The 25925-nt window shown below is 49.2% G+C and overlaps 1 protein-coding gene and 1 long non-coding RNA gene across 4 annotated transcripts in view; one reads left to right on the top strand and one right to left on the bottom strand.

Annotated features, from left to right (window-relative positions):
- Positions 1-25925, bottom strand: part of ELK3 (ETS transcription factor ELK3) — a 65453-nt gene that overhangs the window by 24627 nt on the left and 14901 nt on the right. For 2 of the 3 annotated variants that reach the window (XM_016159393.2, XM_036237267.1), the window contains exon 2: positions 14973-15181. In XM_016159393.2, coding sequence (XP_016014879.2) covers positions 14973-15179 — 207 coding nt within the window. In that variant the 5' untranslated portion in view covers positions 15180-15181. Of the gene's footprint in view, positions 1-14972; positions 15182-18917; positions 19849-25925 lie in introns of those variants that run through there. The other variant, XM_036237266.1, reaches the window with a different exon arrangement.
- Positions 18411-20977, top strand: LOC107518053. Its single transcript, XR_004955768.1, has 2 exons — positions 18411-18554; positions 19974-20977. It is a non-coding gene; the product is annotated as an uncharacterized LOC107518053 (long non-coding RNA).

Raw genomic sequence — 25925 nt, 5'->3', positions numbered from 1 at the left:
CAGAGAGTGTCAATTACCTGGTCACACGCCAGTATTTTGGGCAGTCTGACCCCAGAGCACTTGGCCATGACGGAAGGTGAGACAAGACTCAGGCCGAGATAGCCCAGGACATTCGAGCACTTGGGGATGGGCTCTTATTATGAAAAGTGATGAGGTTATTTAGAAAAAGTCAGTTTTTCTCACCCTTTCCTCCCAGACCCACAAGTATGTGTTGCTTACAGTTGCCTGGTAACCTGACAACTGCTGTCTGCGTTTGGCTGAGCTAAGTGACTCTCTCCAGTGTGGTTTTAGAGCAACAGTTGCGCACATCTGCTTCCCTTCACACACGCACAGGACCAGCCTCTTTGGTCACAATTTCCCATTAAATCTGTATTCACAACTGGTGTGGACCACTGGCCCGGGATTCCGTGTGAGGTTAACAGGCAGCAGGGACAGGGCCTACGGAGGCGAGCAACGTTCACCTACACACCCCCAAGTGGCAGTTCTGGGCGAAGGCGGACGCTTAGGTCCCAAAACTCTCCCTGCCCCCACCCCTACTTCCCAAGCCGGTGTTTTGAGGATGCAGAAGCCTAAAGGTGACGCCATCCATGTGGGGCAGGACTACGGCCAACTTGTGCGGAGGAACCCTTCCCGACTCACCAGCTACCTCTGGCAACCGAAGGGTCCCGTGAGAGTCTCCCTCAGTTATGTCACCCTTCTGGGACAGAAAACAGCGAGAGCAGGTGACGTTCCAGTCCCCTCAGTGCCGTCTGCTGCCCTGCCGGGTTCCAGGCTGGCTTATACAAACAGGTGCGTCCAGTGGGTATGTTTAAGTCCACGTCCACACACTCAACTCTGCCTTTTCCTCACACCGAACAGGAAGAAGGAGCCTGGTTCAATAATCCCATGTAGCGGATAAATTAGAAATGTCTACTAAGTATTGATTTTTTAAAAAACTATATACCGTGCTAGGTAGTGAAAGATGCTTGTTTTATTGAACTTCTTAATTTTGATGTTATTAAGGATAATATTAAGTTAACTACATGTTTGTTGAACGAAACCAGTAACCTAATTAGGAAGCCAGTGGCTTCGCCCCACGAGGGACACATTTTCCGTGGCTGATCCCCAGCCTGGTTAAAGCTCCATGTGACTGCGTCCCGTTCATACACCTGCAAGAGCTTTTTTGCTGGCATTTTTAAGTGAAAATCCCGAGACAGACACTGGGGGCATATATAGAAACCCACAACCTCATGCCTCCTGCAAGAGCTTAAAAAACTGTAATTTCACTTATCCTTGTACTAGGCAAATATCTGCTGTGTGCGTCGGCTCTGGCCTGGACCCCTGATTTCGATCCAAGGTCACACATGGGGCTTTCCTGTGCTCATACTTCCCATTCCTCGCTTTCATTTCTCACCAGTGCTCCCCTTCCCCCAGGCCTGCTCCTGGCCCAGGAGGAGCTAGACCAACAGTGGTCCCATCAGTATGGCTACAGCCTCCCCCTCTTTAATTCTCTACCAGTTGGGAGCTCCCAGAAACTGCAGGACTCCTGCCCTGATTTTGCAACTTTCCCATCTTGTTCTCAAAACGGACTGAGGCCAGCAGCTCACTAAGCAAGCAGGAAGGTTTATGTAAAAAATTCTTCCTACAAACAGCCCAGCTTTTTCTTAACCCAGCCCCTACAGTTGGATACAGAGGACAGAGCAGTGGCTCCTTCCATGAATACACACTTGGCTCTGTCACAAGAGCCGCCACCAGGAATAGCGTTCCAGAGTCACTGCCTGAGTTCCAATGTCACGCCAGCTCTCATGACCCATGTGCCTCAGTCTCCTCATCTGCAGAATGGAGACTGGCCTACCAACCCCCTCACGGGACTGAATGAGATAATCCACATAAAGTTTAGAGCCGGACGCCCGAGACAGCCACACATAAGCCCACAATACACACTAGCTCCTAGTATTATCATTTCCCACACTCCCATTTAAGCAAGGACAAAACAAAGCAAAAACTCTCTCTGGGCTCCAATGACAACTAAGTCGACTTAAACCTCTCAGAAGGCTGTGCGTGTCCCTCCCGCTTTCTCCACAGTTCTGGGTGGTGAGATGGGTCCGCAGCAGACAGAATTGCATCTGGTTTGCATATCTCGACCAAGCAGGGGGAACATGATGTTTCATTTAGTTGGGTTCAGATAAGAAATAGATGCAAGGCTTATAGTACGTCATGCCTAGCGTGTCCAGCACTTGACATCCACTGTGAAGAAAAGCTCACATATTCCAATTAATTCAGGGCGGTGGGGCGGGGCGGGGGCGGGGTGTGCAGCCTGGGATGGGGGCAGCAGATGGGAACAATTGTGGAATCCACGTGTCCCTCTTATAGGCCATGGCAGCTTCAGCAGAGACGCCCACGTTCGGCCTGACAAGTGGGGCAGACACTAACCAGACACCCAGCTGATCACTGTTCTCCGATGCCTCTCAGAGCAGGGAACGCCTCCCCAGACCGGAGGGGGCAGCCCAGCTCCGTGGCGTCTGCTGTGGCAGGCCTCAGCTCGGGGAGGCCACGTAGGCTGCTGGCCCCAAGTGTCTGCCACCGAGAGCCTGAGGCGGGAGAAGTGGGATGGGTTTATTTCGGGGACATTCATCTTGCTGTGGTAGATACCCTACGTGAAAGCAACCAGTGGCCGGAAAGGGCAAAGGGAGGAAGCATTTGCGAGGGCCTGCCACGTGCTTTATGTGCACGGCTACCTTGCGACACGGGCACCGTGATCCCATTTTAAAGATGAAGTTCAGGCTCTTGATTGGAAGTGAGGTTATACCCAATTTCCTATACCACTGGGAAGGCCATCCAACTGAATACCACACAGCTATTTTAGAGGATAAAACACTGTTAATATTTCCCCATGTCTTTAAACATACATTAGATTTTTTAAAATGCAACGTGCATGGGATCTTCCACCATTTTAATGAAATAACTATAGTAAAAGGAAAAGATTAATCTCAAAAGATAGATAATATAATTGAATGAATGGTGGTAGGTTTACCATTCATTTGTATTTTTCTCTTGCCTATCTGCATTTTCATGTTTTAAAACATGTATTTAATATATGTATGACTTGTCGAATTAAGACTTAAAAAAAAAAGAAAACGAAAAAGCAGCAGGCTCAAAAAGCTTATTAGCCCAACCAAGATCATGCAGCTTGTAACTGGCGGAGCTGAAGCCTGAACCCAGCCCTATCCAGAGCCAAGACCGAAGCCCCTTCTGTTCCAACACCACGCCCTCTCCCAGAAAGCAGCTGCTGTTGGCTCAGAGGCTGCTGCTCAGCTCCGTCCGCCAGAACCATGGGGCTCTGCATTCCAGAGTAATCGCAGGGTAACTGCAGAGTGCCCGGTAAAACCTGCTCTCTGCTAAGGAAGCATGGTTCTTGTCAGAACGGGTATTTTTAGCTGCTGTGAGGAAGGCCAGCCTTCTGCGAGGCCTGTTCCTTAACTACAAATAGAGCTGCCTCTGCCCACCCACGAGGTCCGGCAGGGGCCTGCTTTGATGGGACGCCCTCCCTGCACGAGGTCCCACCACTGCAGGCTGGCCGTTGGAAGCCCACCTCTCAGCGGGTGACACCGAAGGGGTGAGGGTGACGGAAAAACAACCGGAAGCTGATGTCCACACACGCGGCCCGGTTCTGGCCCCCACTGGGCAGCAGAAGTGCTGGGAGGGAGCACGGGGAGCACGGGGAGCACTGTCCGGCTCCTCTGATTGTCCACAGTCCTGTCCAGAGCCGCCCACACAAGGACGCAGGCCCAGAGCCTGGATGAGCCAGATGCTGAGTGGAGCCAGTGCTGGGTGAACCGACCTGGGTTCGAATCCCGGCTTCGCGAATTATTATGACCTTGGGAAAGGTCCCGAACTTCTGGCCTCAGTTTGCTCACTTCTATAAAGGAAATGAAAATACCTCACAGGGTAGTTTTTTTTCTAAAATAAGAACACACAGAGGTCCACAAAACATGACCTCTCCCTCGGTGGAATTCAGCTTAGCGAGAGATGATGTAATTGTACAGCATCCACATTATATCACACCGTCTTGTTTTATTCTGCCTTCGCATAATCTAAATTCCTTATGTGGGTATAGACTTTACAGAAGACTTATACATTATTTCACGTAAGCCTCACAACACTTTGAAACCCACTTTACAAACGAGGGACCCCAGGCTCCAAGCTGAGTTCCCAAACTAGCAGTAGCAGAGGTGACTCTCCAGGCCACCGGCTTCCCAGCCAACACCCTCTCCTCCGCAGCTCGTTTGGGTTCCCATCCAGACCACGGTCTGACTCACTCTTTCCTGACACAAAACCTGACTGTCCTCTCTCCAGAGTTAGAACAAGTACTCACTGTAGGAGTCATGCTCACAGTCCCTCCTCCGTAACAAGCAAACATTCTCTCGACAAACATTTCAGGCACTTTCGTATGGAAGACTCCTTGCTAGGCTCTGAGGAGCAGAAAAGGAAGTGAATCCAGCCTCTGTCCTTGAAGCGTCTGACTGCTGCTGGCGTGGGCAGTGGCAGTCCTCGCCTCCTCCTCTCAACTCCTGCCTCTGAACCCGAGGGGGCAGAGAGCAGCTTGGCTGGCAGCACTGGGCTCTGCTAGGAATTTGCTATGGGCGGGCTCACCTCGCACCTGCCGCCACACGGAGCGGCTCTGAAAGGGCTCTTTGCACCTGTTACCTGGAGCTGCCTCTCCCTGGGGCAGCCTTTCCCCTCCGTAATGAGGGAACGGTGCCCCACCCCCCAAATCCACATGCACCCAGATCCTCCGAATGCGATCACTTTTGGAAACAGGGTCTTTGCACATGGAATCAGTTACGAATGTCAGGATGGAGCCCTCCTGGAGTTAGGGTGGGCACTAAATTCTGTGCTTAGAGGAAAGGACACAGACAGACACGCTCAGAAGGCCATGTAGAGATAGGCAGGGATTGGAGCGATGCAGCTCCTTGGAGACACACCGAGCAGTGCCAGGAGCCACCAGAAGCTGGAACAGGCAAGAAGGAGCCTCCAGAGCCTTCGGAGGAAGCTTCGTCCTGCCCACACCTTGATTGCAGACTGTGGCCTCTGGAGCTTTGAAAGAACAAACGTCTGTTGTTTTGAGCCACCAAGTTTGTGTGCCCCAGGAAGCCTACAGTCTTAAACCTCCTCCTCCTCCTTACAGTCTCCACTGAGCGGGTGGGGAGCACAGGCTTCCCTGCGCGCTGGGCCTGCTGCCCTGCTGTCACGTTGCCGTCGGCACTGGCTTGGGTGAGGCCTGGGCCGAAAGTTTAATTTTGGAGCATGCGCTCTCGCACGCGCACATACACCCACGCTCACCCCACTTCCAGCTGCTAAGAATAGCGCGCTGCCAAGAAAGGGCTCCGGCTCTCTCTGTCTCGGAATTGGCTGGCTTGGGCGAGGGAGGGGGTGGGGGTGGTTTCCTTGTGGTCTGGGTTGCGATTTCTTTCTTCCCTGGCACAGCTAAGCTGCAGTGGGGACTGGCTCTCCACATTTGAGAGCCTGATGCCGCTGAAGATGAGGGGCCTGGCGGGGCTCTGGGATGGGGGGCGGAGGGCGGGGCGCTGGCTCGACACCAGGAACACGCTTCACCCGCTCTGGGCTCGCTCCTGCTGCTCGCTGGACCCAGAGTCTGGTCTCCCTCCTGGCTCTCTTTCGACACCCCAAGGGTATTTTTATTAAAGGCCTCTGGAGTGTTAAAATCAAAGGTAAAACTGCTGCCCCAGGACAAGTCTTCCTCCGCTTTCCCTGCCAGGCAGGGAGTTGCCAAAACGGCCTTCCAGCTTTGGCCACCTGTGCGGGAGCAGATGGCTGGGCGCTCAGAGCCACAGGTGGTCTGGGAGTGCGTTCCCATCCTTGGCTTAGCCACCGATTTTCCTGAAAAATCACCTCCCCTCTCGGATGCTCACTTGCCAATAAAGGAGGGGCAGGCAGGGCAGGATGGTCTGTTAGGTTCTTTCCAGCGGCAGACATTCTGAGATGACAGACTCCCTTCTGGGCTACGGAGAAGCATGTCTGCTTGTCCCCACGCTCGTTCATCCTCCTCCATCCTCAGGCCCCAGGGCAAGGAACGGCAAAGAAGACCAGCGCCCAGTCAGTGCGACAGGCACAACAACAGCAAGAGAAGGGCGTAGAGGAGGTGGCACTCAGCGCGGGCATCGCCGGAGGGGGTAGGGCAGACAGGAATTTGCAGACGAGCTGCAGGAAAGGCAGAGGGAGCACCCAGGCAACGGCAAGGTCGACAAGGTCGCTGAAGATGCTGCTCAGGGCAGAGGAGCCAGGGCGGGGGAGGGGGGAGTGGGGGCAGATGGTGAGATGGTGAAGGGAGCTTGGAGCCTCCCCTGGAAGCCGCGGGGAGCTGGGAGGTGCGCAGGCACAGGGCTGCTACGCTCTGGACCGGTTTTCTTCAGGAAGTATCATCTGGACACAGAAGTTTAGGGTATTCTGGGGCTTCCAGAACCTTCGCCTCACATTTTCGTCTGGCCCAGAGAATACTGCCAGCAGTTTTTCCATTGTCATTTCAACCAGCAAACGCTGGGGCCTGGTTTCCTGGGCCTGCCCTGGGGTAATAATCAGCAACGTTAGGAACATGGGACTCGAGTTCGGGCCCACGGCTCTGTAACTGTGCGATCCTCAGCTTCATAACCCCGAGCACGGACGCGGGCTGGGTGAAGACGCCCAGGAAGAAAGCTCTGCCGCTGACGAACGGCTTCGTCTTGGATCCGTCAACTTCTCCGAGACTCAGTATTCCCACCTCTAAATGCAAAATGAAGTGTAAAACTATCTCCGCAGCACAGGCCTGGCTGAAGGCGGATGCTCCATACGCCTGAGCCTCCCCATCCCGTGCCACACGCCTGGGGCAGGAGCTGAGCCAAGCGGCTGTGGGAGCCCAGGCAGAAGGTGGGGAGGAGGCGCCTCGAGGAGCAGCTGGGCCGGTGGGCGGGTGGTGGGTGGGACGATGCGAATGTTAGGGGTTTTGTCAGTTTGTCGACACAACCCCTCACTCTCCCTGCAGCAGCCAGAAGCCCGGAAGCAGGAGCGCGCGTGCTGGCAAGCCGGCGTGGGCCTGGGCCGCAGCCTGACGTCTGTGTGGCACTGGCCGGGCCGCCGGCGTGTTGGCGGCTGAGCACGGAGCACGGAGCACGGAGCACGGCAGCCTCATCGACACAGTGCTGAAGGCACTCCCAAGACTCTGGGTGTTTCTTAGCAACTGCCGGTTTGGGGGAACAGTGAGTGCCACGGGGAAGCTGGCGTGGGAACCTGCGCAAGACAGGAAGCGTCCTCAGTCGACATCCAGTGTCCGCCCTGCGGCCGGGCCCTCTTGTCCAGCTGCTGTCTCCCCAGGCCATGTGGCCCAACTGGAAGACCTCCATGAGGCCATGGCTACGCCACAGGTCTCTGGGCAGCTTCCAGGACCAAAAAGCTTGCGGAGAGGCCCTGGTTATGCCCTCGGCCCCCAGGCGATGCCCAGGTGCCATCTGCTGTACTTCGAGCCATCTGAGCTGCTAACAGGACAGGACAGGACAGGACAGGACAGGACAGGACAGGAAAGGAAAGGAAAGGAAAGGAAAGGAAAGGAAAGGAAAGGAAAGGAAAGGAAAGGAAAGGGGGGAAAGGGGGGAAAGGGGAAAGGAAAGGAAAGGAAAAGAAAAGATACCCAATGAAACATACCAGACCCTCAACACTCAGACCCAGTGCCGGGGCACAGAGGGCGCCTTCGATACACAAAACACCCCCAAAATGGGCGTCCAGGATAGATGGGTCGGTCGTCTGTGAAATTTTGCAACCAACGCAGGTATTCTAGAAAGTTCTGGATAAAAATGCTTGCTGGACTTTGTTCTCTCTCCACTAAACTGATGGACAATACGTCATTTTAGCTTCACGAAATTTATTCTGGGGAGTTAAAGAATTCTGCCCGGGTCAGGCTTCTTGGCACGGTGGGGGGGGGGGGGGGGGGGGTCGATCTGAGATATGTATTATTAATACGAACATTTTCCCGTCGTGATTGCACACCCAATTTAAAATGAATTGTCCAATTAAGCTAACAAGGTGATGCATCCTGCTTCCAGTAACGTGTTGCCAATAACTCTGTCTTGACTGCTCTCCTCGAAACCCCTTCCAATTAAACAAAGACTGTTTGGTACGTTGGTGAGGATAAGCCGGGCTGTTGCTGTGGAGACGGGAGGATTTTTCATCATATCACCATTTCCATCTCCTGATGAGAAGGGAGCTGGCAACACTTTTTGCCTCCCCCTGGGATGAATGTTCACCGCCAACGACAACAAGGACAAAAGCCCTGTTCGAGGAAAAGGATGAGGGATCGTGTCAGCTTCCAGGTCTCCTTCTGCAGCCACCGGAGAGTCTGTGGCTTCAGCTGCTAAGGGCGGGAGGTATCAGTCCTGCGTATTCAAACAGCAGACTCTCCCATCCTCCTTCTCCACTCCCAGGCGGTTCTGGAGAGGGAGACGCAGGCCCTGACGCCGGAGGTGTGACAGCGCCAGCTCGGCCCGCAGAGAGAAACCGATTCGTGGTAACTGGCCACAAAGATCTGGGCTGTGGGGTCTGAGCGCGACAAGATCAATGCCAAGAAGAGCAAGAGGAGACAGAGGTTTGTATTTCTAAAATGCAAATCTGCGCATGGCACTTCCTGGCTTACAGCCCTTTATTAGCTCTCTGTTGTCCGGGCCATAAAGTTCCAAGTCTTTTGCAGAAGCAGCTCCATGCTCCACTCCCTCTGCCAACCTCACTTCATGCCCTAAATAAATACTCTGTGGTTGAAAAGTCAAAAGCCTCCCCTTTGCACATGCCGTTCCGGCTCTCGGTATATCCTTTCCCGGCCTTTTTTCAGCCTGGTTAACTCAGTCTCATTCCTCCAGATCTGGGTCACATGTCTTGAGCTCTACAGCCTTCTTTTCACGTTTCCTCTCTCCCCATCTCTCCTGGAAGATGCTGGAATCATGGCCAGCTAGTACTTTACACACACGGTGCTCTACCGCGATTGCTTTGTGCAGCTGCCTCCCGACCACCTGCTGAGCCACCCGAGGGGAGTGGGTATGTTCTTCAAGGAATGGCCGAATGATGGAAGAAAAGGCAGAGGCGAAAGAAAGGGGCCATGTCAACTCAAGACGGATGTATAACTAAAACCATGCTATGCATCCAGCGGTTCCTCAGGCCCCCCAGACTTGGGTCCGTAAGGCCAGTTGCAGGCATGCTCTGGGCATTGACCCCTCTCTTCTCCACCCGAGCATCCCCAAGATGAGAGATTTAAACACCAAGTCCATCCCATGTGGTTTAGGAGTGAAAAAGAGTTGTTAAACTTATTAATAAACAAAATCTCTGAAAGAGAGAGACCCTTACTATTATTACACTGGGTTGTAAAATATCTTTTGGAAGACTCAGTTTAAACCTAAGGAGAAAAACAAACCCTACCCCCAAACTCAAATCGTCAGCACTACAATGAACAAACCCATCTCCCAGGGTTCAAGACTGAGGAGAATGCTGCCTGGCAGGGCATGACTGTGAAATGTCCAGGCGGGAGCTGAATGTCCCATTTAAGTCTCGCCAGCTCTGGTTTCTGTCCCTCATTGACTCACACAGGTGTCCTCCCTTTACCTGCAGATTTCCAAGCAGGAAAGGGGCCTCTGCTCAGTCCGTGCCTGGGTATTAAGCACGCTACATCCTTGACTGGGCATCACTCCTTTCTTGGAACTCTGCTGGGATCTGCCCAGCAGCCTCTTTGAACACTGCAAGTTGGGGAGGCAGGTCCTTGGCAGTCAGTTGCAAACCCTGACCCTCCGGCCCTCGCTGATGCATGTGAAATGGGCAACCCACAGAAACACAGGTGGAAGAAGGAACCTCAGAGGCCAAGGCCAGATCCCTGCCATTGCTGACCCCAGGACTGGAGCCATTGGGGTCAGCTTTTCTTCCCATCTGAGTCACTTACTGAAATCACGTGCCGTTCCAGAGCAGGAACTGGTGAATTCTCAAAGACTGTGAATCCCTCCGAGGCCTTTCTCATCCCTTCCACCTCGGTTTCGACCCCTGCCGGGGACCCAGCACGGCAGCTGGCACGTGGTGGGCTCACCGTGACTTGCCTGTCGTAGAATCTAGTTTCATACCTGCCGCTGAATCTACTTGCAGTCCCTGTTGTGGGGAGCAGTTTTTCCTTTAGGATTTGTTCAATCGAAGCTTTATCTCCAAGGTTCACCCTCTGTGTGTGATGCTGAACATCTAAATGAACACCCAGCAGTGTGTGAGATACATGTACATGTTATGGGTAGAAGTCTGCCCCCCGTCCCCCGCCCCTGCCAAAAAAAAAAAAAATGTTGTCTGAACTCTCAGTACCCGTGAATATGACTTTTTTTTTTTGGGGGGGGGGGGTATAGGGTCTTCGCAGATATAATCGATTTAAGAGGAAGCCATTAGGGTGGGCCCTGACCCAACAGACTTGGTGTCCTTACAAGAGGGAAATGTAGAGACAGAGGCCACAGGGAGATGCCATGTGAGGGCAGAGGTGGAGATTGGAGCGACGCAGCTACAAGCCAAGAACACCAAGGATCGACAGCTGCCACCAGAAGCTAGAAGAGGCAAGGAAGGGTGCTGCCTGGGCCCTGCTGACACACCGATTTCAGACATCTGGTCCCCAGAACGATGAGAGAATACAGTTCTGTTGTAAGCCACTTGTCTTGTGGCAATTTGTCATGGCGGCCTTAGGAAATGAACACAATACAATAACCGAAAATGGTCACTTTCTGTTTGCTTCTAAGTTTAGCACTTCTGTAATGTCAACTTTCATATATGTAATTTGTGTCTGAGCAGTGTCTACTTCATTATGTTTTATCCATCTGCTCAATCACTTAACATTAACCGAGCAACTACTATGTGCCAGACCTCGTACAAGGTACCAGAGCAACAACGGTAAGGAAGCCGAGAGACCACGGTGAGGACAGTTTTGTGAGGAAGCCGGTTACATAAACAGACAGCCACACAAAGGCAATGCAATCAGTTCTCTACACACGGTAACAGAAATGAGCATTCACTGAGAGTGTGCTTCCCAGCTGTCGGAGCACCTCGTACACATGGTGGCATCCGATCCGCACACAAACCGACGAGGGAAGGTGCTATTAGGATGCCCACTTTCCGACAGGTGAACCGAGACTCAGAGACCAAGGGACAGCGGGACTCGGGCCTGGATGGTGCCAAATGCAAAGCCCATGCCGGAGACCAAGGGAGCGCGTGAAGATGGAGACTCGCTCCCACTGGGCGTGCACGGAGAAGTGCACTTTGATTCAGAGCAGCGAGGAAGAGTCATTCAAATGCTAAAGCATCTCAGGAGTTGAATTTTCAGAATTCAACTAAATATATAAATATATAAATAGGCAATGGGCAAAGAAATCGTGGCCGTCCTTCTTCGGTCATTAAAAAGCACAACATAATGCTCCTGATGGCTCATCAGCACAAAGAGCCGTCATCCCTGTGTGTACCTGCACAGGAAGGTGCTACCAAGGCCCTCGTTTCCTCCTTTGCTCCTGTCTGCACTTTTTGAATTAGCGACAGGGAAAATATCATCTGTATTATTACTCTGGCTAATACTTTGTAGTACCTAATGTGTTACAGGCATGTTCTCGGCGCTGATACGTTAACTCAACTAATCGCCACCATGGCCCCGTGGTATAGGCTCTGCTATTAGACTCATTTTATAGAAAAGGAAGCTGAGACCCAGAGAGATTAGGCGAAGCACCCATAGTCACAGAGCTGGATTCAAACCCAGACAATCTGGCCCTAGAGTTCATGTTAGTAACCACTTTGCTATGATACAGGTGGGGACATTTTTTGGGAGAAACTGTGATTAAAGTGCCTCAGCTCGACCTGAAGCCATGAGCCCTACTGTCAATCTCCTCTGATGCCTTCTATAAAGTTTTACACACATTTTCTACTTTTTTTCCTCTGCCCATTTCTAATATTCTGGAATGAGCTAAAAATATAACATACAACATATAAAAATAATGGTATGCCCATGCTCGTCTACGGTGGCAGAAAAACTTCCCTATTAGGACAGACCAAGGGATGTGCAGTTTCAGCCAAGAGGGAAGAGTTGATAGCTAGCAAATGACAGAAAATAAACAACAGAAAAAAAGAACCCAGCCGTCAAGGTAGGGAGTCACCTAATTTATGCCACGTGCAGAGCAGGCTCTGGATATGTGTCGGTTTGGGGAGTGGGGAGAGGAAGGAGGAGGGGAGGAGGAGAGAGGAGGGAGAGGAGGAGGGAGGGGAAGGGAGGGGAATAGGGAGGAGTGAGGAAGACAGTAAATGGCAGACAAGGTCACACTAAGTGCTGAGTAACCCTGAGAAACACATGGTGAGGAGTGCGGCACACCATGTGGCCAGGGGCTTCACCTTCACAAGGATCCTCCTAGAATCTGTTTGTTAAATGAGAGCCTAAGACATTTAAATTGCCATTTTTGCGTTTAAAAACAGATACCAGCAAGTCCATGTTTCAACTTATCCACACACATAGTTACAGAGTAACACTGGCAAAACTTAAAGAAGTGTCCACCTAAAATGTCTACTAGAGTATACTTTTTGTAACCTTTTGCCATTTCTCCTTCTCCTCCCTCTCTTTCCCTCCCCTCTTCTCTTCCCCTCCCCTCCACTCTGCTCTCACCCTCTCCTCCCCTCTCCTCCTTCCTTTTCTTTTCACTTTAAACTGTATTAGGAGCCTCACTGGAGAACATTGCATGGGAAAGATGCAAATGGCCATGTGTACGCACTTGTGTGCTGTGTACACATGTACCTGTATAGTGTACACATGTCCGAGGAAGGATGCAGGGCGCCTTCTCCTGGTGGCTGAGACTGCGTGACCCACAGGACCAGAGCTGCTCCTGCCCTCACTGTTAGTGCCAGCTGGCTGCACAAAAGTCACGTGGCCAGACTTCAAGCTCGGCCCCGGCAGGACAGGAAAGGGATAACTGCGGGGAGCATACCACTCCGGCCACTGGGACTCGGGGCCTTCCGTTCAAACAGACACTCAGTGTACCCCGGAGTTTTCAACACTGAAGAGCGTGAACGAAAAATTTCTAAGGTTGCAATACCCTTTGTGCTGCCTGATTGCCCACCTGGAACTCAGGTGTTCAGAGGCAAAGGTAACGAAAGGCCCAAGAAGGCAGGGCATGTGCCTTGTGTCCAGGAGCGTGGGCATCTGGCTCCACCACTTCCTGGCAGCAGGAGTTCGGGCGGGTTTCTCTTCAAAGCTCCACATCCTCGTCTTTAAAAGGAGATGCTAGCAGGACTGTGCTGGGGGAGGAGGGGAACGCGGGCTGTTGTCATATAAGGGAGATGGGGGTAAGAAGCCCTCAGCGCACAAAGTACCAAAGCATGCCGGGCGACTGAAGCCTCTGAAACTGCTTTCCCTGGAGAGTGAAGAAAATCTGCTCCAGGGAGGTCAGGTGTGGTCTGCGCGGCAAGCCCTCTGCCAAGCTTTGTGATGTCATCTGCAGCCCATGATCTCCCTTTGTGCTCATGACACACAATCTTACGGCCCCGATGCCCAGGCCACATGAAGAGATGAAACTGAGTCACAGACACTGAGGCAGGGCTCCTTTTCTTTGACACCTTAATTCAAAACAATGAATTTTTTTTTTTTTTTTAAGTCTCAAAGCCACTTTAGGCACCCTGCCAGCAGGCAAGATGACTGTTTTCCTTCGGAGGGCTCTAATTCCCATTGTGCAGCTTAGAACCTGGGGGAAAATGCAAAACAATAAACCATCTGCCAGGCTTTCAGACAGTGCAATTTGCAAGAAGTGCTTTTTACATCTCAGCTCGGCTCTGCATTAAGCCGGGATTAATTAATTGCCACATTAAAGGAAAGCACCTTTAACATTTCAATGACATAATCATATGCAATTATGATCGTATGAAGGAACACTTTATAATTAATGATGCCTCCACTTCCTGAAATGTGTAATCCTCCTGTCTTGAATTCCAAAGAGGCTGGCGGAAGGAAGGTGCTAAATATAGATCAGGAACTAATATTTAAATCAGTCTTTAATTCACCTTTCGATATGAACAGTAAAACCAGAACTCAGGACTCTTAAGTCTGTGTCTATGAGGCTAAATTATCAGCAACGACAAAGCCACACAGAAAGGCTCAACAAAAACAGGCCTGACGCAATCGCCCCTAAATAGGAATCATTTTGCCCTCACAGGCCCATTAATTGCTTTTCCAGAGACGCATTAAAACTCACCCCAACCATCTCGGCTCTGGCCACCATGCCGTGGCGTCACTTAACAAAGCACTCTGACTTGTCTGTGTGACTCAAAAAGAAAAACTTTTTTTTTTTTGATTAAGGAAATTTCCCGCGAAGTTGCAAACCTCACGTACCCACGCATTGTTCTAAGTCTGACCATGTGACACAAGTACTGACCATGTGACACTTGTTGTTTAGTCTTCACAACAATCCTGACGTGGTACTATTCAGACCCCATTCGCATAAATGAGGACAGGGAGGCAGCAAATGGTTAGAGAACTCACCTGAGCTACCATTCCCCCAGGAGAGGCCCATGTGAGTGAACTACAAGGCAGATGGGATACACAGATTCTCTAGATTTTAACATTTATTCTGTCACTCAAGCAACTCACCATGAGGGAAGCCCCAAAACCTCCCTACATCTGATTTCTGTTGTTGGCGAAGTTTTGCAGCAGCTACAGGTGAAAATGCAGAAGGAACGAAACGTGACCCACGCTCACACCCAAAGGGTTTCCAGAAAAATAGACCTATAGTATTTTTCATACTGTAGAAAAATACCTATGTTTTTTTCTTTCTCAAAACAAAACGAAAACTGCACAAATTGCCTGCCTCCGTGTGATTTCCCGGCTTGCTTCACAGCACACCGTTATCCGCCTTCATCAATGGCATATGGAGGTGACCCTCCACCTGCCCAAGACAGCCTCGTGCGAGGCCAGGGTTTACCTTGTCGTAATAGTATCGCAGGGCTCTGCTCAGCTTATCGTAATTCATGTTCGTTTTGTTTTTCCGGAGCCCCCACAGCTTGGCCACTTCCTCCGCTTTGAGGAGCTTGAACTCGCCATCGTTGGAGGTCCAGCAGATCAGATGCTCATGCTTCTGGTCCAGCAACAGCTGCAACAGGAACTGCCACAGCGTGATTGCACTCTCCATACCTGGGGAGGGAGGGAACAGTCAGCGCATGAGCTCAGACGCCCCGTCTGGCGGAGAGGGGGCTGTGGGGGGAGCGCCTCAGCTCTCCCCCGCCGGCCGCCCAGTGAACCTAACAACGTCACGTTCACGTGCACCCCAACAGGCCACTCTGAATCAGGTGCCTTCCGGCTACATTTTTGAAAACGGCCGGAAATACAAGGAGGCGCTGTGATCCTCCTGTCGGCAGGGCACATCCCTGCAGGTGACAGGGCCGCGTCAGCAATAAAGTGAAAAAATGGTTAAGGAACTGCCCACTCGTAGGATTAGTCCCTACGCAATTCCCCACTCAGCACCAGAGTCTGTTCCCGCCCATCTTATCGAGTCCTTCATTGGTCAGTCTCTAGTCCACTAATGGCTATGAACGTGGACCCCATGATGAGCACATTTATGTGGGGGCTCGGGCTAATGAGGCTGGAGTATACCGGTCAGTTTAACTACGGGATGAGCTTCGCAAGGAAGGGGCTTTGTTGAATCACTCGCTGTGTTCCTGCCACTCATAACCCAGCACACGGCCTGACGTAGCACGCAGCCAACCGACAGGTGTTTGTGGGGCTGAAGAATCGGTCGTTGCCACTTAGAGACCCCTTAACTTTTCCGGGCACTCATCACATTGCAGACCAAACCTCACCGTCACAAACGCAGAGGTGGGAAATCCATTTTTTCTCCGCTATGATAGGAAAGCCTGTAAAATGCTATCTTTTCCCTCTGGTCCTGGTATGAGCTTTGTTAAGTGCTGTTCTTTTTACCTAAAATGCTGTTCCTTAGCTTTGAAGCCTGGCGGACCCCCCCCCTACTCATCCATTGTGACGCAATTCTCGAAGAAATTTTCCATCCACTCCCCTAGGCCGTTCCCCAACTTCAGATTTTTGAGGACTTTCATGGCAATTAATTCTAAAAGTAATAATAACAATAATAATCATAGTAATAACCCATTTGTCTTATCGACATTTGTTAAATTAGGAAAGAAGAGGGGGTTGGGCTGGACCCAACAGCTTCACTCGGATCAACTGTCATGGCGAGACATGTGATGTACCTTGGCTTTCGGTGGGGACAGGATGGAGGTGACATCCCAGTGCTGGGTTGAGGAAACCAGAGACTAACAGAGGGTGGGAAAATGGCTTCTGGCAAGGAGAGAAGCTTCGAAGGCAAGCTGCGAGGTGGAGACGAAGCCAGAAAGGACGGTAATAGCAAGGAGGGGGTGCCAAAGGCCTAGGAGGCAGCCAGGGGTGACCGGAAGTAGAGGGCAGCGAGAAAGGTACCCGACTCTGGGAGAACTGGAAGCCAGAATAAGTGCCTTAGGGAGAGGTATCTGCACCAATATTTTCGTCAGCTCCACGTCTCCTCTCATGCATTCCTCTTAAAGGACAGCTTTCAGACTGACAAATGATTTCTCTCCCTTTCCACGAGGGGAATGAATGTGAAAATACCTAGCCACCCAGTAAGTATTCGTTTCCTCATATCCTTCCATATGTTTAACCAAGAGAACACATTTTTGTCGTTTCTCTGAGCAACATGGGTTTCTCAGTTAAAGGAAAGCAGGTTAAGAATCTCATACGGCGTTTCGTTTATGGTTCTTTAAAGGAGATATTCTTTACAGAAATCAACCTTCACCACAATGGCCACTCAGTATGTGGGAGAGTAAACTATTTCGCTGTTGGATCAGCACCGCCTTTGCATCTCACGAGTCTTGTGAGCAGCTTGCCAGCTCCAGCTTCTAATATGAACCACCCTTCTGCTTATTTGAGGATGAGCCACAAACTTTCTCCTCTTCATTGGCGCTAAGAATTGCGAACAGTTGTCTCAAATTCTTTGGTGTTTTCTTGGCCAAACGGTTCAGACAGTAACCTTTAAAATATCTTTGAAACTCGCCTGGGTTGCTCAGAGGAACTGCTCTGAAGGGCAGAAGGCTGCCAGTGGGTGTGGAGGTCGGAACGGAAGGGGCCTGTGGCTCACATGCCAGGCAGGGAAGTGGTCAGCCACCTGCTCCTGCCTCGCCTGTAAGGACACGAACCATCATGTGCCAGATGGGGCAAGAGGACAATGGAAACATCTCCATGTGTTTTACATTTAGTGCTTCTCCCAACCAGGACTCCTCAGAATTTCCTGTTCTTTCTGCAACCCCTTCTCGTGGCATTCCCACCCCATGTATGGGAGTCGTGTTCTCCAGACGGAACTGACTGATAAGGACCTATGTGGTACACTGGATAAATGCTCTCACACCTTCCCGTCCCCCGTTCAAGTGACCTTGCAGCAGTGCGCTAGAATAGGTGGGCTACTCTTCTATCCCACTGAAATGTGGGCTTGGCCATGTGCCTTAATTTGGCCAATGGAATGCAAAGCCGGAGTTACAACGTGCTGATTCTGAGCCGAGGTCCGAAAGGCTTCACGGGTCCGCATTTTTCTTCCTGTGCTCCTGTTACGACCCTGAAGCTGCTGCCCCCAAACAAGACACGTGGCGCCAACCCGAATTCAACCTAAAGCCCGGGGCCAAGCCCCATGATCCACAGTCTGAATCTGCACCCCTGAAGCCAGCCCAAGAGAAAATAAATGCTGTCGAAGGCCAGTGAGTCTAGAGAGAGTTTGTCACGCAGCACCATGGCAGCAAAGGTTGGCTATTATGACGCCCAACGGCTTTGCTGAACGATTCTCTCTTCACCGTGTGCAATGTGTTTATGCTACAGAGCTTCCATTCACAATCACCATGTGCGTCTAGACGTGAAAAAGCATCCTGTGAGATGTGGGGGGATTGGCTGGTCACGCCTTTATCCAGAGAGCCACAGTGAGCTAAGTCATGACCGTGGGTGCTCTGGCCAGGGCCTAAGACAAAGGAGGAAAAAGGAAATGGGCAAGAAAAAGAAGAGGTGAAAGAGTAGAAAGTGAAAAGGCAGATGAGCAAGTGGTGGGGATAGAGACCCCCTGATCAGGGGCCTCCCAGACTTCCAGAAGAGAGGAACTGGGCCCAGGAGCTGTGAGCCACGACTCACAGGGCCTCCCTGCAGGTTCTTACTCTCCCACAGAGCTTGCCTGGGTGGGCTCCCCTCCTTCCCCCTCCCTCCTTCCTCTCTTGCCAAGAGGGAGTCAGCCAGACTACAACGGAGTGAGCACTGGAGGATGACTCAGAAGGGTTAAGCGTGAGTAAGACTGCACCACCGGAAGTGACTAAGGCATGAAGCCACTCCTGCCTAAAGCACGTCCAGCCCAAGCCCAGTGCCAGGCCTTCATCCCCCTCTTCTCCAGCCCTCCCCAGCCACTCCTCTGCCCTGGCTGGTCCACCAGTTTCGATGACTGTGCAGCACACAAACCTTCACTGCTGGAAATCCCACACCTTACTCAGAGGTGAGTCTCAAAAATATTTCCCGGTGAGCTTATCCTCACATCTACAAACATGTGTCACCCCCCTTCTATACTCAGCAGAAATAATTCTGGGAAATGGTGGAACCGCCCCCCACCCCCCGCCCCAAGGCAGCTCTGGACCCTCCCGCCCCCTCTGGCCAGAGCCACTGGGGGGATGTGGGGGAGCAGGGGCGCGGGGGACAGGAGGGCAGGGGCCACCAGCGGATAGCGCTGCTATGGTTCTCTCCATGCAGGAGCACTCGCTGTGTTTCTTTGATTTTTAGTTCCAATGTTAATCTGCTTTAATTAGGATTAAATCAAGTGTCATCATTTACACGTACAATCATGCTTTGTGTTCTATCATACCTCTGCCCGCTGCAAATTTTCTCCCTTCTGGAACACTGGAAAAGGCTCTAACATAGTGACCGGGGAGTATGCCCTTCTCGCAACCGCCAACACCAAACGTATGAGCAAGTTCATCCGAATGAATCTCTCTCACCAGAAAAAAAAAAAAAAAAATCAGTGTTTTTTCCCTAAATTAATTCCTCCATGCCTAGAATCATCCATGAAGCCTTATATCTTAACATACAGGTACAACCAAGCCCAATTTCTCTGGCTGCCATTACAAGGACTGTGAGTAATGTAGAGGGCATACTGCGGCTCCTATTGAATGACAAGTTCAGTGAAGTGTTGATACTTGAGATTTATGCCCGAGACATTATTATGCAAATGGAGGCCTTTTTAAGTTAAAATGTCTCATCAGCCTAACCTCATTCAGATGATTTTCAAAACTCTCCACTTAAAATACATAGAACACACAAAAGAAATGCTATGAATCTTTTAAAAATATTCCCCAAAGTCAAATCTCTGCTCATTAGAAAATGCTTCTCATTCCTCTCCCCATTTCCCAGAACTTATTTTGAATGTATGACATTCTGTCAGGTATCGTAATGCCCTTCTTTATACAAAGACCAAACTCTGCACTTTTCTATCTAGGCGGGTCGGTCCACTTTTACGGCCAAGGGTGCTCTTACCGGAAGAGGTGGCCTCTAGCATTTGATACCTTCTCCACAACTCTACTTCAGCTCAGCTGCAATGGCTGACCTCTCGCCATCCCCGCTGGAGCTACGCAAACACACCGGTCACAGCAGCTGGCAGACCCTCTCCCAGGCCTCTCCACAGAACAAGGCTACCTGCCCCAACTGCTTCTCTTCCTTTGTATTTTATATCCTGGATCTTGCCACGGTGTGGAGCATAGTTAGACCATCTAAAATTGTTCATCTGGTTTGGATATACTTACCTCTTTTTAAAGGAGCAGGGGAGAAAAATTTAGTGTGTGTGTGTGTGTGTGCGCGCACGCGTGTGTGTGTGTGTGCGCGCGCGCACGCAGCAGGTAAGAGTGAACCATTTCTATCTATTCAGGAGGTTACGCAGTGGGTAAGAGCAGAATGCGGAGTGGACTCTCTTGTGTTCAAATGCAAGTCACTGGTCCTGACCATCTGTGGGACTTGGGGTAAGTTACTTAACCTTTCTATGCTTCGATATCCTCATAAGTAAAATGAAGGTGATGATAATAAAAGTATCTCCTGTACAGGGCTGTTGTAAGGCTTACATGAGTTGTTAATAATGCACTTAAACATCTTGTACATAGCGAGTACTATTCAAATGCTTACTGTTCCTTTTTTTAAGCAACAGAGAAAGCTCTTCATAAAGCACATTGTGACGTTACTTGGCGTTCACCGGGCTTAAAGCATCATTTAGATATTGTACCATCTTGGTGCTTTGTTCATTAGGCAATGACCCCAATACAGGCTCTGAAATCCAGGAAGACTCTCCAGCTAGGGTATGGCTGTTGCTTATAAGGTGACTGGGAATATGCCTATGTTTATTTTTTTTAGTCTGTCGTCAAAAATGAAAGAACAAATTTTTTTTTCAATTATTGCAGAGAATTCAGCTCCTTGAGCGCATCTTTTCTGACTTCCGCTTAAGAAACACTGGTTTCAGATGCTTAGCCTGAGGCCATCAAGCTATTGTGCCTCCAGCAATGGTGGCTTGTGGGTGACCACACTTCCCTCGAGGCTGGTTCTACTCCCATCTCTCTTGTGCCCCTGGAAGGCGGAGGGGAGTCAAGCAGATGAGAGCTGTTGGGTCAGAAAGAGAAAAGTGTTCTAAAAGGACAACCCAAGGGACAGCTAGGACAACACTGATATGACTGCCGAAGATGGAGCCCACCAGGTACACTCGCCAGGCCAGCGAAGGCAAAAGACGCAGAGGCGAGGTGTATGGAGGCAGCCAGAGAGTGAAGAACTTGTCCCCTGGCACAGAGCAGGAGAGACACTTAGATGGACTCTGAGTGGTTCCTTTCTACCCTCATTCTGTGTTTTCAACTCTTCCTGATTCTGAAGAATGCAAAAAAAAAAAAAAAATCCTTGATTCATTCTTTAATCTGGATGAAGCCTCACAGAGAAGGATGCTAGAGACTGACTATATTGATCACCCCGGATACTTCCCCGGCGCCCTCCTCTGTCTATTTGAGAGCTGTCAGCCCATAAGTCACTATCAGGTCAAGGGTACTGACCACCCATCCCCAGAGCACACTAACTCACGCCAGGCCCATCTCCTGTGCCCATCAGGGGTCTAACAAATTACCTGCATAAAAGGGAAAGCTGTTCCTTCCCCAGGGGTGGAAAACAGAACCGATCCTCATGAAACAGGAATAGAGCAGTAAAATGCAGTCACTATCCTGACGCTAAATCAGGCAGCTCAAACGAGAAGCACAACGGGCAAGACAGAGATGATCAAAAGGTCACCCTATTCTTCCCAAATGGAATTTATATGCACGAATGTGAGCTCGCTCATACCAGGGGTCCGTTTAGCATTCGCCATACTGTCTCGCGGTGTTCGTCATTCGTTAATTAATCTATCCCTTCCAATTATAAGCGCCTTATCTTTGTCTTCTCTGTATACGGCAGGTATTATTCGTGAAGCCTTTACCACATACCAAGCACTTTCCCGCATTATCTCATTTAATTCCCGCAATAGCCCTACGAATTGCATAGTTATTGTTCCCATTTTGCAGAGGAGAAAATTGAGGCCCAAGAGCGGAAAAGTAGGGGCCCCTCTAGAACAGTCTACTCAATGGGTGGCCAATATGCCACTAAGAACTGTTGGTCCCCAGTCCGTGAGTATAGAAACCAAGAGTAAGTATGCAGAGACTTCCACTGCAATCTGTCATTGTCACCACTTGTAAATATGTGATCAGAAGGCTCACCTGTTGGCACAAGCTATGGACTAGTTAGTCACGCGGAGCAGGACCATACTAAAACATGCAGCAGGCAAGGTTAGAATTGAGTGATTTCATTACAAGATCATTTAAATATAACCATAACTTTATAGGATAAATTGTTGGAACTGGCAACTAATGAAAGATTACAGATGAATTTTTTTTTAATGCAGAAATACCTGCTTCATTTTAGATGAAAGTTAAAGAATCAATATCCTGAGTTTGCTGAAATATGTTTGAAAATCTCTAATTCCATTTCTGTCGACATACTTCTGTGAGGCTGGCTTCTGAATGTAATTAAAACATAGAAATAGTTTCCATACATCAGCCCATATAAATACCATTTTTGTACCCAACCTAGATTAATGTATTAGTCAGCAAGCTCAATTGCCACATTAAAAGGGTATATTGATAAATATGGTGTTTGTTTAAAGTGTGTTTATAGGCATTCATTGTGGGGAATCTCTATTTCACTTATTTTGTGTTTGCTTACAATGACTGAAAGACGAAATGTTACCAGTATTGTTTTCATACACATTTTCAATGAATATGTAGTTTTTGTAACTACTTTCCCCATTGTGTTTATTTTAATTATATTTATTTAAATATAATTTGATGCCTGTTAAATCTATATAAAAACAATTGAGGATTGCATTTTAGTATGTTTTTAAATCTAATTTTCCTAGTAATTTATTACATTTACTTTTAAATTTATAACTTACTGCATTTCACAAAATTACTAGTCCCCAATATGTTGGAAAATTTAAAAACTGGTCCGTTTCCACAGATGCTGCGAGAGGCACTGCTCTCCAATGTTGACTCTGTGAGTGCTGACCTTTGTTTTGCTGGCTGGTGTATCTCCAGCTCTTAGCTCAGTGCCAGGTCATGGTAGGCACCCAATAAACATTTGTCAAACAAAAGAGTGAATAAATAAAACTGAGCTCAGAAAGGGCCACGGCCTGTGCCCTTCACCATGCGATAATACTATACCCTTCCTCCTCCCCCGCGCCAGCCCGCTGGCATGGACTGTGCTTTAGGATTCAGATTGGGATTAGGCCAGTTGGAGAAGTCTTTCTAGCGGAGTGAACTTGAGCACAGCCTTAATGTAAAGGGTGGGTAAAATCTGAAACGTGTGAGAGAAGAGAGGCGGACATTCCCCACAGCAAGCAGGGCAGGGGTGTGGGCAGCAGTGGCAAATGCCAAACCAAGAACCAGCGTGGGGGCCCGGAATGCGATGGACCTGCAATTTACCCAGAGACGACCTCCCACCTGAGGCTGAAGCACAGAGGTCACCCAGCAGCAAGGGTTACTGTGCTCCTCCAAACTCCAAGTCTCCAGCAGCTGCCCCGCTGACAGGAGAGTCCGTTATACCCCAGGACCATCAGATTCGCCTTTGTCACCGGGAACCTACACCCCCCAAGCAGATCCACGGTAAAGCCAATGCCTCAGGGGCCATCACTTTGCTCTAGCCTAGGGGCCATTGTGATTTTGTATTTCTAAAATTTTTTTTTTTTTGGTGGCGGGGGTGTGCAGTGGGGTGGATTGTACAAAGCGAGTTCCCCAAAATTGCTTAAGCTTCAAGCCCTACAAAACCTGAACCTGCCCCTGTGGGAGCCCCCCATCTCAGGCTGCCTCCTCGCCCGCCAGGAAACTGCTCTCCCTCTTCTTGGAGGAGGGCATTCTTCCTGCCTGCCACGAGGTGGCGCCAGACGTCTTAATGTGAGATGGGGCTGCGCAGAACGTTTATGCAAAGCATGAGGTTTCTGCTTCCATTCTTAGAAGTTGAAATACCCACTTATTTGTTCTTCTTTCTATTGATGGCAACCTAACACTTGTCTTTGCATGTTCCTGAATTCATTTTCAAAGTTACACTGAGGTGGGTGTTAAAGGGGTGGAATTATTACCTTTGACTTTCTGAAGCTTACATGTTCTGAGAACGAAAAAGAAACTAGACAATTTAAATTAGTCAGAAATGAAAGAGGTCAAGGAAAGAAAAAAAAAAAACTCCTTTGTAAGAAATAAAGTAAGTGTTCAGTAAGCACTTCTCCTTTTGCTTGTTAAAACCTGCATGATTAGAGAAATGAGGATGGATCCAAACACTTCATATACGGAAAATTCTCAACTTCAACTCCTCTGTCCCGAGAAGCATCTCCTAAATGTTTTTGCACCACAATATCATTAATGTCCAAGAGAAAAGGCAGAAACCATTTCATTACATAAAGCAAACTCTATACTTAAGTCAAAGAATTAGAAAACAACAATTTATATTATTTGAGGTCTACAATAACTTTGCAGAGAATAATTTGAAGGCGTTAGGTAAATGAGGATAACATTTGGTAACTACACAGCCCATACTTGAAATCTTCTATTATTTAGTGATGCGAAAATAAGATTATCAAAATTTATTTTCAAAAGACATTTTAATTATTGTCAATCGCTGCATGTGAAAAAATGCCAATCCGTGGGGTCAAGTTCATGTCCCTCAAAGCTTTTCTTATCTATTAACAAATGTTTGCATGCTCATTCATTCTGTGAATATCTACAGACTGCCCTTTTTTAAAGAGTAAAGTGAACAGGAAAAACCAGAGAAAGTGGCCATTGTTCAGCCTACTTATTTACTCTTTATGGTTTGCAAATACAGCTTTTTGAATAACTTCCATGTAAGGAAAGAAAGATTCTTCATGGGAAATCACTGGCAACCACTGTCATAACAACACAGCCATTACTGTGTGTAGGATCCACCTCTCTTTCCTTCTGAAACTGTATTATCTCTTGGTAAATTAGAAACAACTCGATTAGTTCACTGGCGATTTGTATATGGGAATTTCCTCTGGAAAAGTAAACGGATGGCTACGTTAACTATGGCTGGGAAAGTGTGTTTGAACCATTCTACCTCCTCCCACATGCGTATATTCATGCCGTTTCCCACCCCGCCCCACCGCCCCACCGCACTATTGCACAACCCAGCCTTCTCTGATCCCACATCGAGAGGAGATGCGAACGTGCCTCTTACTCTAGGCTGCGTCACACGGGTCTCTCTTTGATCACTAATCTGGCAATATCCCAAAACTTTCTTAACATTCCAAGTACAGAATTTGCTCTTCTTGGGCTTAAAGGAGAAGAAGCAGTGATCAATCCACAGGGTGGAAAAGATAATAATAATTGGTTGTCCCAGAAGCATACACCTATTTCTCTGTACCTGAGAGAAACAAGTCAATTCGAATTTATAACTTATTGCATTTCACAAAATTACCAGCCCCCAATATGTTGGAAAATTTAAAAACTGGTCCGTTGCCACAGATGCTGTGAGAGGCACTGCACAGACCCTAGGTTCTCCCATTGATTCTCAGGTGGAAACACAGGTAGGCTCTGCTTACAATGCTTTTCCTTTAACGCACAGTGCCCTGTACATTATCAGCAACAAGGTTCATATGTTGCCTTTATTTATGCCTTTTCTGAAGCCTTCAACATGGCTTCCACAAAGAGAGCTGCTTATTGTTAGCCATCGTTTCATTAGCGTCAACCAGCATTTCCAACACAGCACCCAGCAAATGGCAAGCATTCAAAAAAAAAAGCTGTACAGTGAATATCAATTTCTTTGGATTTTAATTTACCATTGATTTGAATTTCTTTACCACTGAGGTGGAGACTGTAATGTCTGACTTCAGAGACTCTTCAAAAATGTGTCAAAGTGCTCAGACACAGAATAACTTTATTTCTCTCTTTTTTCCCTCAGGAGAAGGATGGACTTGTCCACTTCTCCGGGGTCTTCTGCCTGCCTGGGCTCTGCATCTCCCCATATCGGGTAGCCACACAAACGCACAAACAGAGCGTGTAATCTGTCGCCTTCAACATACACATCTCCATTTAATCGCTTCTCTGAAAGCAAAAGACACAATTTTATTGCGCAGTTAAAGGAACACAAGCCTGCTAGATCAAAGCAGCCAACTGGTCACTCAGCCTTCCCAAAGGGAGACCGTAGTTCATTATAGCCACTCGGTTAACCACATCCACCTCCCTCGTATATCAACATGCTTAGGAAACGGATTTAGAAGTCCTGGGCATTGCAGGGAAAACCTTTCCAGGTAACC

Source organism: Rousettus aegyptiacus, unplaced genomic scaffold, assembly GCF_014176215.1.
Source record: "Rousettus aegyptiacus isolate mRouAeg1 unplaced genomic scaffold, mRouAeg1.p scaffold_m13_p_2, whole genome shotgun sequence".
Lineage (NCBI taxonomy): Eukaryota > Metazoa > Chordata > Mammalia > Chiroptera > Pteropodidae > Rousettus > Rousettus aegyptiacus.
Note: the sequence above shows the minus strand (reverse complement) of the source record. Positions and strands in the feature narration are given on the sequence as shown.